The sequence below is a fragment of the Homarus americanus genome, unplaced genomic scaffold (genome assembly GCF_018991925.1).
Source record: "Homarus americanus isolate GMGI-L3 unplaced genomic scaffold, GMGI_Hamer_2.0 scaffold30108, whole genome shotgun sequence".
Lineage (NCBI taxonomy): Eukaryota > Metazoa > Arthropoda > Malacostraca > Decapoda > Nephropidae > Homarus > Homarus americanus.
In genome coordinates, this window is record NW_024748109.1 from 13,570,087 (window position 1) to 13,583,226 (window position 13,140).

General features: G+C 38.2%; 1 protein-coding gene across 1 annotated transcript in view; it reads right to left on the reverse strand.

The window, feature by feature from the left end:
• The window catches only part of LOC121880183 (cadherin-related family member 1-like), a 264,458-nt gene that overhangs the window by 15,936 nt on the left and 235,382 nt on the right, over nucleotides 1-13,140 (reverse strand). Inside the window, exons 15-16 of the mRNA XM_042387311.1 lie at nucleotides 5,772-5,932; nucleotides 5,443-5,507 (exon numbers count right to left, since the gene is read on the reverse strand). Of these exons, the coding sequence (XP_042243245.1) occupies nucleotides 5,443-5,507; nucleotides 5,772-5,932 (226 nt within the window). The remainder of the gene's footprint in view (nucleotides 1-5,442; nucleotides 5,508-5,771; nucleotides 5,933-13,140) is intronic.

The following is a 13,140-nucleotide window of genomic DNA, read 5'->3' on the forward strand; positions in this document are numbered from 1 at the left end:
AATGTTCAAGATATGTTACTCGTTTTTTTAATAGTTTTCAGTTAAAATACTGTTATATTAGTGATACTGTATTCTATTCATACTGTGGTTGATATAATACATTCATGGAAATGTAATATTTTTTGCTGAAATGACGTACGTATTACAGTAGAAAGTGGGATAAAATTGTGACGAAAACAATGACTTTTGCTTTCTTTCGTTCAAAAGATGTTACCGTAATCGCTTTTCGAATGGTTTTCAGTTAAAAAACCATTGTATTACAATAACATTCCCTCCGAATTGACTTGAATAAATACTTGAATGGAAATATACAATATTTTTGTTGAAATTACCCGCGTTTCACTGTAAAGTGTCGTAATAATAAATGGTAAACAAGTTTATAGGACGTAGAGTGTTTTTACTGAAGGTTTTGTTGTTCCTTTACCCTCAAAAACTTGGGTCGACCTATAAACAAGGAATATCATAAATTAACGATTTCTTGGTCAAAAAATCGGGGTCGACCTATATACGAAGGGGGGTTATAGACGAGTATATACGGTACCTGTAATGTTATTTAATGCTAATAAATGGAACAATATAAGTAGCTAACCATTAATGGTAAAAAAAAAGTGAGACTGCGCGTATGTAAGTGCGCACATGTGAAAACATATCATCATTACTCTACATAAGAATATGAAAGCAACACTTATTTACTGCTCATATATATTGAAGGGTTAAATGTTGTACTCTGTATAGACAAGCAGAGAGAGAGAGAGCAGCCGAAGTGCCGGATGTAAACAAACCTTAATTTCCCGCGGCTTTTTTTTTTTTTTAAGGGGATTAGCCCACCCGGGCATAGGTCACTGACCCACATTGGGGCCTGAGGGGCAAAAATTTAATACTCCTGTAATAATAATAATAATTCAGATAAGTAAAAAAAAAAAAAAGCTGCCTATCTACCTATTGGACAAACTAAAATCGTTCCGGACCACGGGAGTTTCCGGACCACAGAATGCCAGACTAGAGAGGTACAACCTGTACATACATTCATTGTTTCAGATATTAGCACGTAGGAAGTTTATAAGAAGTATTATACATGAATTAACTGTTAATCTCTGATAGCAAATTCATGCTTTCGGAGGATGCATTTAATATACAGTCAACCCTCGCTTTACGCGGTCCCACATTCCGCGTTTCCACATTTACGCGGTACCCTGCCGAAACAGGAATGCTCACATTCCGCGGTGCGTGTACCCCTTTACGCGGAGAGCGGCTGGCGAGCCGCGCCATTTTTGGATCCAAACCTCCCGCCATCTCTCCCGCCCTCTCCCGCCATCCGCCATGTTGTGTAAGCGGCGCGAGCATGGTGCACACAAGGTCGCCCAGTCATCAAAACATTACTGAGTTCTTCACCCGCCACCCATCACAGCCGGCCCAAGTCAGTGATAGTGATAATTATAGTGAGGATATGGACTTATATGGACTTTGAGGGGTTTGACAAAGAGGCCCTGCAAGCCTCTGTGGTGGATAGTGATACAATTGATAAAAGTGATACAGGTGAGGGCCAATAATCTGCCCTCTGCCTCGGAGCCAACCGCCCATCCCCGTGTGCCCAGCCATCTTTTCTACTAATGTAAGTGTTAAAAAACCTAATATTATTGATATTTCTCTTAATTATTAATTGTGTGTGCATACCATCATAAAGTTAAGATAATATTTTTACTACAACATAGTTGTGTGTCATCAAAAAGTGGAGTTTGGGGGTCGGCCCGGTCTCTATTTCAATTAATCCCATATGTTATGTTGTTCACTTTACGCGTTTCTCACTTTCCGCGGTACCCTGTGGGTTGAATTAACCGCGTAAAGTGAGGGTTGACTGTATGCTTATTTTTACCCACAATAAGGCATAGTATGACAAATTACCTATCAGTAATACTACATTATGCAAAAACTAACATTGTAAAAGATCAGAATCACGACCATCAGCAGAGGCGGGAAATATGACTGCGAACAACTTCATATTTCCTGCCTCTGCTGACAGCTTGAGCGGCCAAGCTCCCCAGTTTGTCACACTCATCCACCAACTTTCAGGAACCGTGAATATTTCAATGTGATTCTGATCTTTTAAAATGTTAGTTTTTGCATATCGTAGTATTACTGATATGTAATTTGTCTTGGTGTAACCATCTTGTACTCTAAGCAAGAATGCTAGCATCTTAAACTCTCCACACACATCCCAATTGTGCCTTGTATAGTTGATCATGTCCAGCAAATACTTCACATTTTCATGGTCTTCATGTGAACTGAGTGACCTACTGGAATTGATGGAAGTTTAGTACCTTTGTGAAGCAAAACAGCCTTGTGACTTTTTGTTGAGCTGTCAATAAATAGATGGCAATCTAAAGGTTTGTACTCAATGTTTATTTCACCAAAAAGGCAATCTACATCAGAGAAGTAACACAACAAATTGGGGCCAGAAACTTTGAAGAAAGTTGCAAAAGCAGATACCTTTTCCTGTATGTTAAAGTCTTGCAACTAAGATCCAATAAATTCCACTCCTTGAGATTAGATGTAAGACCTTTGCCTTAGTCTTGGTGAGACTTAAGTCCCTGACTAAGTTATCTATTTCATGCTGATTAGGAAAATGTGGAGATGTGCTTGGGAATGTTTCATGAAAGTCACCAACATTGCTTTCTTCAGAATATAATAATTCCACACTTGAAGTGATTTCTAGGAAAATTGGTGAACCTTCATTGTGTGACATGGACATAATAGAAGACGGTATGCTCGGATATATAATTTAGCTTCCACCTTTTCCCTTCTTGTACTTAGAAAGATTTGCCATACAAAAGCAACAGTCATCATGATGGTTATTTGGCTCTCTTCAAATTAAAGGAATGGCAAATAGCATATACTCCCGAGTACCACATAAACATCCTTCTAATGTTGAGCCGGCAGCTTCCACAGCAGAAGTGAGGTGACTATGGTTTGTCTCGGTCACCCATAACCATGCCAAATTAAACATGATAAACAATACATAACTTAATGCCAGGTACAATCTTGTGCTTGACCTCACTAGGGACCGCATTCACAGTCATTACACCACCCGACTGACTGGGATCACCATCATGTATGATTATTCAGAGACACCTACAGACCCGAAGGCAGTTCTGGTGGGTCGGGTTTCCTATCAGGATCGTTGGAACAATTCATCGGGAGGCTACCCGCCCTATGGTAGTCCTGATGAATATAAAAACTTTTTTACCCTCGAAATTTTGATATAGTGAGATATAATATACACAAAACTGATACAAAATGACTTTGTTAGTAACAGAGTCTTGTTTCCATATGCATTCAAAGATTGTCAGTTATTTACTAGAATTAAATAAACCTGGCTGACAATAAGTGTGCATAAAAAAAACCAAAGCATTTATTTTATTTTTGCAGCCTGTGGGGTCAAATGCCTTGTCTTGTATAATTTTTTCCTTCTCCCCTGAATGAGGCTAACATGAGCACTGGTTAAATGTGACCTTCAAAACAAACCTCTTAACACTTTTATGTTCATTTATTCATATTATGTAAAAAAAATTAGTTGGTTATTTTTTTTGTGTGTTTGAAGGAAATATTATTGGGGGTAACAGTACTCAATGCCTGGATTGTGGCAACAGTCGGCCATCCAGATGATTTTGAAACACTGGTAGCCCTGCCCAAAGCACATTCTTAAGTAACCTCTCCCTAATACAGGATTTTGGGTTTCCGATGGTCAGGCACGACAACTGTGAATACGGCTCATGGACCGATGCAATATTCACAAACATAGCAGAATGAGTGTGGGAATAGGCGACAAGTTCTACTGGTAGCCATGACGCAATTGTCCCACTGACAGCTCAAGCAGCACTTGTGTGCCGCCCATAGTTCAAATATTCCCCCACTCAGTGTTGTCAGAAATATCCTGAAGTTTTTCTTTAGAATACTAATGTTTAATGTTTCTGTAATTTACAGTATAGTAATGTTTCTTTAGTAATGAGGTCATGCTGATTACAAATATGACAATGGTTTTGTCATACTTGCAATAGTTTTTGAGAAATTAGTGAGATTGTGTTATTGGTCTAATTTTTGTGCATTTTTACAAATATTTATATGTACTGTACTGTAGTAGTTATAGTTGTAAATATTTATAGTTTATTTTGTGGATCATTATCTACAAAGTAAACAATAAATAAACATAGCTGTAACAAATACCAATAAATATTTGTTAAAATTCATTAAATCCTGAATACAGTACTGTACTGTAATGTATATTATACAAAATCTTTTTTTTTTTAATATCGACAGTGTGACAAAACCAATGTCAGAGTTATAATCAGCTTGCCCTAGTTATTAAGGAAACAAAAAAAATTACATTAACAAAAAATTTTGCATAATATATGGTAATTTAAGGTAAGAAACTGATAATTATCACAATACTAATACTGTAGAGGTGGCAGCAATAATTCAAGAGGTAAAACTAGAATTAGTTGTTGGTACAGGTATAAAATCATATAAACTAGCGTGAGAATGTTTGGGAAGATATCACAGTCAATCTCCTATTATGTTGAAAAAGCCACAAGTCCTGAAAACTGTGAGGGGTAACTTTTCAGAGTGAGAGTTGTGAACTCTTGGAACAATCTACCAGAAAGTGTTGTGATGGTACCAAGTATGAGCTTTTTCAAGACCAGACTTGACCAATACTGGAGCAGGTTCAGATACATTCAGAAGCCAGTGCATGCCCAGTACTTGCCAACAGTGTGCAATAGAAACATTACCATATGCTTAATGTTATTACAGTATTATAGTTAGGGTTGTTTTCCTGCAGATTATCTTTCATCAAATTTTTCTCACACAAATGGTACTGTACTTCAATTAAAATACATTAAACTTCAAACAAAGGTTTTGATTTTTTTTATGGGATAAAAAAAAAGTCAGAGATGATGTTAAATGTTGAGAAACCCCCCAAAATACTTTGACTGTAGCTTTTCGAGAATATAGAAACTTAAAAAATAAAATAAATAAATAAAAGAAACGGAAGTACATTACAGCAAAAAAACATCAGATATTACTTGTATGTAAACTTGAAACAAACCTTTTGAGATTTGTTTTTAAACGAGGAAAAAAAGTTTGACAACGTTAAACATTGAGGCTCAGGCTCTTATGATATCCACCACCGAGTTTCCTCTCTACATGACAACATTCCTATTGTATATTAGCTCACAGTTCTAAGTTTATTTGTTTCTGTTTCACCATTCTGTCATTAGTAAAGGCATACTGTACTGTACTTTTTCTTTAATGCAGGCATTTTAGTAATATCAAGTGCACATGGCTCCAAAATGCCCACTATATTGATCAGATTTTAGAAAATTTCCAGGGTCAGCTTATAGTGCACCCCCCCTCCTCCCCCCCATTGGGTGAGCTCGCTATGCTCACCATGTTCCCCCACCCACAGCTTCCTGGAACCCCCTCCCCCCGTTTTGATATTCCTGGATCTGCCCCTGTAATGGGGAGGGGAATGTTGTGGAACGTATCTCAGTTTACAACACGGGTTTCTAATGGAAATTAATGTCTGTTTAATGTCCAGTATATCCAGTTAATTTAGGCATTTTCAGGAATGCATAATGTATGTCAAGTTGGCCCTGACTGTAATTTTATTTTATATGAGGAATTAAACTAAAAATGTTTGTCGTTAGGTCAATCATCTAAAAACACATACAGTAATTCTAAACAATTTGAATGAAAAGCACTAACATAAATCTTACCTTTATAGTGAGGTTAAAATATCTGATATCTCTCTCCTGGTCAATGGCTTCAAAGTCAAGTGGTGCTGAGGGTTTGATCTCTCCCGTCAGAGGGTGGATGGTGAAGTTGTTCCTGGGGTCACCACTCAAGATGGTGTACCGAACTTCATGGTTCATAGTACCTGAGTAGAAAGTGTTGATATCATTAACAGAGTGAAGAAGTTTAATGATAGAGAGATATTGTACTACACATTGTATATTGTATAAAAGCACAATACTTTATTCATAAACAAATTCCAGCAAAACTGCTGTCTACAAGGCATTTTAAACTTAAACAAACTCATACACTTTTCCTAAAACTCATTATTTCTATCAAATAAATATTAATAGGCAATTTGCTGCTATGAATGAGAAAAAAAATTCAAAACAATGTTCTGGTTAACAAATGATTATTGTAAATATAAAAGGTCGACTCATGACATCGATACGGCAGACCCCCAACTCTTCAGAAGTAGGTAAGCAGTAACCATTTCAGAACTCTTAAAAGCTTTACAATCAACCTGTATTAATGCCATACCTGCAACATTTATTTTTAAATCTACAAATTCCGGATACAAATGAAGATTTACATATAACTTTCTTTTCACATTTGCATCTGTCACATCCCTGGCGGCATTGTAGCCAGGTTAGACTCGTCACTATAACCACGAAGCTACTGGTGTTATGGTTATTTTTCATCTCGTATTTTTGGGTAGATATACATAACTTTCTTCATTTATTTTTACTCAGTTACATGCACACACCATCCTATACAGTCCACATATTGTGAAAAAAGGTAAAAGAAATTACAGTCGGTCCTTAACATACGCGGGGGTTACGTAACAGAGATACCCGTGGATGTTAAAAATCCGCGTATATGTGCTGCCCCCCCCCCAAAAAAAACCCTGGCCCCCATGTCCTTATTTACCGTATATACCTGTGTGTAGTTCGAGTTTTTAGGACCAAATTATTTGGCAAAAAATTGGTGGTCGACCTCTAAACGGGTAATAGTTTTGTTAGGTTGAAAAATATTTACCAGTAACTACCAGTAAACAATGGAAACGATGCATCAACGCATCACCAGCTGTGAGTGTCGGTACAGTTGCCAGGGCAGATCTCTTGTGTCATCATAGCAAGCCCAAAGTAGCCAAATGCATGGTATGGTATGCACAGGACGATGTAAAACATAAAGTATTCATTTATTAAAGTTTATTTATAGATACTGGACATAAATTTTTGTTCATTACATTTGAAACATCAATCTTTGTTAATTAAATTTGAAACAAAAGAAAACTACGATACCGGGTATTTTCATTAAAATATTACATCACAAGTATATTTTACCTTAACTGTGACTGAATGAATATATTCTCAGAAATAAATATGGAAATGTAATATTTTTGCTAAAATGACGTACGTATTACAGTGGAAAGTGGGATATAATCATGACGAAAACAATGACTTTCGCTTTCTTTCGTTGTTCAAAAGATTTTACCGTGGAACAAACCTGTACTGTACATGTACTAAATGATTATGGTACTTAAATTGTTATGTCTATTACAAATATAGATTGTTTATACAGGTATTCAAATAAACCACTATCTTACAAGAATCCCAGCAATGAAATTTATATTCACCCAGGTTGGTTGGGTGGCAAATTATGAGAAGAGCTTAGTCACTCTTAAATAATGATAAATAAACACGTAGGCCTTCAGCGCCAACTGTCACATCTTATCTCAAATAAATAAACAAACACCACACTCTGTCATCTCACCTACCCCCCCCCCTGTTCTCCCCCCCCATGCTCGCTGGTTCCTTGTGTTCCCAGTCAAAAGATTGGTGATAACTTTATTCTTTAAGGTGTTTATTTTATAATATCTCAGACTAAAGTTAGGAGATTATAATTTGCATTGCTGGAATCCTTGCAAGACAGCCAATAATTTGATTATAAATGTCATATATTTTGCTCAAGAGATAAAAATTGTTGTACATTAGTGTACAGTACTGGTTTTCAGTTAAAAAACTGTTGTATTACAATAATATTCCCTCCTAATTGACTTGAATAAATACTTGAATGAAAATATACAATATTTTTGTTGAAACTACCCATGTTTCAGTGTAAAGTGTCGTAATAATAAATGGTAAACAATTTGCCTTCGGAACTCTGTGTTTCAGGCACGGTGAGCCTCAGTTTGTAGGACGTAGAGTGTTTTTACTGAAAGTTTTGTTGTTCCAATACCCTCAAAAACTTGGGTCGACCTATAAACAAGGAATATCATAAATTAACGATTTTTTGGTAAAAAAATCAGGGTCGACCTACAATGCTGATGTCAACACAAGCGTGGTTACAGCGAGACTGACTGAGTGAGGGAGGTGACATGACGCGTGCGTGCGTGCGTGTGTGTGTGTGTGTGTGTGTGTGTGTGTGTGTGTGTGTGGGGTGGCGGGCGGTGTGCGGTGCCACGCGCGATTTGAATGGCGAGCGATTTGAATGTATTTCAATTACTTCAATGTACAGAATATTCCTCCGGCGGGGCAATCCGCGTATTTGCAAATCCGTGTATGCTAAACCCGAGTATGTGAAGGGCCGACTGTACTGAGTTTTATTACTATTAAATTTAACCTAGTTTTTACCTCCCCATTCGGAGATGCTGCACAGATCCACATTAATATCAGCTCTAGAAACCGATCTAGTTTGAGAATTAGGGGGAAGGGGAAAATGTGGTGAAGGGTAGAATCATCAGTGTAAGAATGGATGGAATTAGTGGTAGTGTGAAGTAAGTCTTTGATAAAAAGAAGGAAGAGAGTAGGTGAAGGAACAGAACCCTGTGGAACACCACTATTGGTAGAGAAAAAGTGTGAGATAGATCCCTCGACAACAACTGCCATGGATCGGTTCTCAAGGAAGCTAGAAATTAGAGAACAAAGTGGGGGAGAGAAACCATAAGAGGGAAGTTTAGAAGGCAAAGACTTGTGCCATGCCCTGTCAAATGCTTTAGAGATGTCGAGGGCCAAGACGAAAGTTCCCCATAATTACTAAGAGAGGATGACCAAAGATGGGTGCAGTAGGAGAGCATATCACCAGTAGATGTCACCTGGCGAAAGCCATACTGGTGATCTGACAAAAGAGAATGGCGTTCAAGGTGACTTATTTATTGGTATTATTTTTATTTATTACTCACATTTACTGGTACTGTTTATATTATCTTAAAAAACTATAACTACAGGAGGAAAATCCACACAAAAGTTTTTTCCTAAATATTCCCTGGAAGCTGGCACCACAAGCTGTGCTGCCACCTCTTGGCAGTCACTCCTACTGCTAGTTCTCACAGACCTGCCACTGTCCCATAACAATTCAGCTATAACCAAGATCAGTCAGTGATAAAAAAACACATGGTCTCAATTGAGGATACCGTGATAAGCCAGATCAGCGATTATCAGGTCCCTTGATTATTGAGGACACACACACACACACACACACACACACACACACACACACACACACACATATACACCGTCCTCGCCCTTCATAGGGTGAGGACGTCGGCGCTGCCTGCTCACGCGTCCGTGGTCTCTTGACCATGGAGACAGCTGCCAGCCCGGTTTGTCTGGCCTTCCCCTTCCCCAGCTCCTCCTTCCCATCTGGATTTATCAACATCCTCCCACCAACAGTACAGTGCTAAGATTGACGATCAACCCACAACTGATATACAAAAGTGTCAATTTCAACTCGAAACAAGGAGCGACAATCGTGCTTAGCGGTCAATGTTGACCACCACAAACACGGGATGAGAAGCCAAGAAAGACTCCAAACTACATCAGGAGAGAAATGAGGACTCCCTACTCCACCCAGGTGAGGAACTATGAATTCCTAACTACATCACATGAGGAACAAGTACCATCTCCAAGACCCTGTATGAGCTGAAGGACCTACCCGGACCACGTGGTGGCTGTCCTAAACATCTGCAGCTGTAGTGAGGTAACGGATTAGCACCCAGGTATGACAGCCATCCAGACAGTGGGCGCCAACATCAGGTCACAAGATTATCTACAAGGCCAGCTCCCACAGTACCAGCTCTGTAGTTAATCTATATGTTGACTCTATGTTTCTTAATTTTTTATATTGAAAGCTTTTGTCAATCAAATGACTCACTCCCTGATTTCACCATATGTAACTTATCATCTCTGTTCATTGTATATTTTCAGCCTTTGGGCTGCCATGCTATCTTAATAAACCGTTAATTATTATTATTATTATTATTATTATTATTATTATTATTATTACACACACACATATATACAGTGATCCCTCGGTTAACAAGCGCCTCGGTTAACGAAATTTCGGTTAACGAATTACCTTCCATAAGATTCTTCACTTCGGTTAACGAGCAATCCCTCGATTAACGAATTCCTTACGAGCGCCCCTCAACATGTTTTCGCTTGCTCAATAGCTGTCGTATTAGTCCACCAATACAGTAATCGGTTCTAGTGCTTAAATTCCTTACCATTTTAGTAAATATCAAGAAGGTTGTACTATTCAATCATTTTAAAAGCTTTAAATTAAATTTTTTAGTCATTTTAACAATTATTGAACATAACTGAAGTACAGGAAACTAGTTTTATGTGCGCCACTCAACACACCAAGCTTGGCGTCAGTTTGTTTACAGGTTTAAAGGAAGGAACATCTTGTTTGAGACTCTTCAACATAAATGCTTTTATTCTGTGTTTCCAGTCAAATTATTGGTCATTTTGAAATATATTTTACATACCGGTATTGATAATATACAGCGCAGTGCAGTGTTGATTTAAAGAAAATAATCTTGAATTACACCAAATGAACTAAAATTTTATGGGTGAAATGGCGGCATGGGGTGACTTCTCTTCCACCCCAATGCCTTCTCTTCTCCCTTCTCCTCCAACCCCATTCTAATTCCCATCATCATCAACCAAGAGCCTTTTACATGCACACCTCAAAGTAAGTATACTTTACTGCATTTATTTTTCATTTGTATGTAATTTTCGGTGAGCTGGAACCAATTACCAAAAATCCCATTGAAACAATGGTTTTGGTTAAATATACAGTCGAGTCTGGATTTACGCGGGTTTGGTTAACGCTTTTGGTCATTTACGTGGTGCCTTACCAGAATCGAAATGCTTTAATTACGCGGTAAATTTGGTCATTTATGCGGCAAGTCGCTGGAGGGTCCAGACGCGCCGCGCAATTTTGGATTCAAACAGCCCAGGCGACCACAAGCGGCGCGAGTAAGGTTGCGCAGTATGTCGCTGTTGCATTATCAGTGACGTCATATGACGTATTGGACTGTGATTGGGCCACGCATCCTTACCACCCACGCATTCCCTCTGCCGCTAGCTGTGATTGGTCTAATGTAACATGACGTGCCCTACCACCAGAGGGTAGAAGTCGCTGACCTAGCCGGGCCTGTCTCATTGTTCTCAGTCCGCGTATACAGTTCTCTCTTGTGCCCGCTATTCCCCTCACAATGGCTTCCGTGGGACCCCCACCACCAGAGAAAAACATTGAATTACCTGGACCAAGCCATGATAATGTGAAGGAAATCATCGAGTTGGGGGAGAAACTTAAGCTCATCCTTGAAAACGACCCAGATAAGCATCGGTATGAAGTGTCTAATAACCATCTGACAAAATTTATAGAGCCCTATATCCAGATCTATCTCGACAACATCAATGCTAGTCGTCAACGCAGTATTGAGGACTTCCTCGCTCGCAACCCACCACAACCACAACTGGCCCAAGTCAGTGATAGTGATATTGACAGTGAGAATATGGACTTTGAGAAGTTTGTCTGGGAGGCCCTGCAAACATCTGCGAGTAGTGAAAGTGAAAGTGATTCACTGGAGGGCAAATAATCTGCCCTCTGCCTCGGAACCAGCCGCCATCCACGTATGCCGACCCACCTCTTCTACTAACGTAAGTGTTAAACCTTGATTTTTCTATAACCTGGTACAGTATAGTATCCTCTTATTGATATTTCTCTTCTATATTATGTGTGTGTGCTTACCATCATAAAATTAAGATACTAATTTTTACTACAATGTACGTATTGTGTCGCAAAAAATGGAGTTTGGGGGTCAGCCCAGTCTCTATTTCAATTAATCCCATATGTTCTGTGATTTCATTTACGCGTTTCTCGTTTTACGCGGGCCTCCACGGGTTTAATTGACTGCGTAAATGCAGACCCAACTGTGTGTATATATATGTATACATATACATATACATATACATATATACATATATACATATATATACACACACACACATACATACACATATATATATATATATATATATATATATATATATATATATATATATATATATATATATATATATATATATATATATATATATATATATATATATATATATATATATATATATATATATATATATATATATATATATATATATATATATATATATATATATACTTTCATTTTTAGTCCATATAACACGCGGACTTTGAACATATAATCAACGACCTCACCAGCCAGGAATCGAACCCTCAACCTACTGGGTGAGACTAGGGAATGCCACCGACCATCCCACAAGGACACTAAAAGCAGTCCTAGACTCTGTTATATTTCACACAAAGCCTGTTCATCGAGCTGATGGCGCCATGAACCTCATTGGGAACTGCCCGTGCCTCGTTTGTGGTGTCAGTAGCATTTTACCGAATCCAGCTGGTATGAAACACGAGGTACCATATACCGGGTATATACTTTCATTTTTAGTCCATATAACACGCGGACTTTGAACATATAATCAACGACCTTACCAGCCAGGAATCGAACCCTCGACCGACTTGGTGGGACTAGGGAACGCTACCGACCAACCCACAAGGACACTAAAAGCAGTCCTAGACTCTGTTATATTTCACACAAAGCCTGTCCGCGTGTTATATAACACGCGGACAGGCTTTGTTCAAAGTCCGCGTCGGCAAATGTAGGCAAATGCTTAAAAAAGCCTAAGTAAGGAAGCATATTCCTTTAACACATAATATCTAACCAGTATAGGGATGATCATCGTGTCTCCATCAGGGGGTCGTGGAGTGGTGGTCCAGCAGGTATCACGTGTTTTTTTTGCTTTTTTTGGGGGGGGGAAGGAGGTTTGGGGCCACGGACGTATATGCGATCGGACGTTGATTCGGTAGGACGTTAACTGGCGCATGACTGTGTGTGTGTGTGTATATATATATATATATATATATATATATATATATATATATATATATATATATATATATATATATATATATATATATATATATATATATATATATATATATATATATATATATATATATATATAT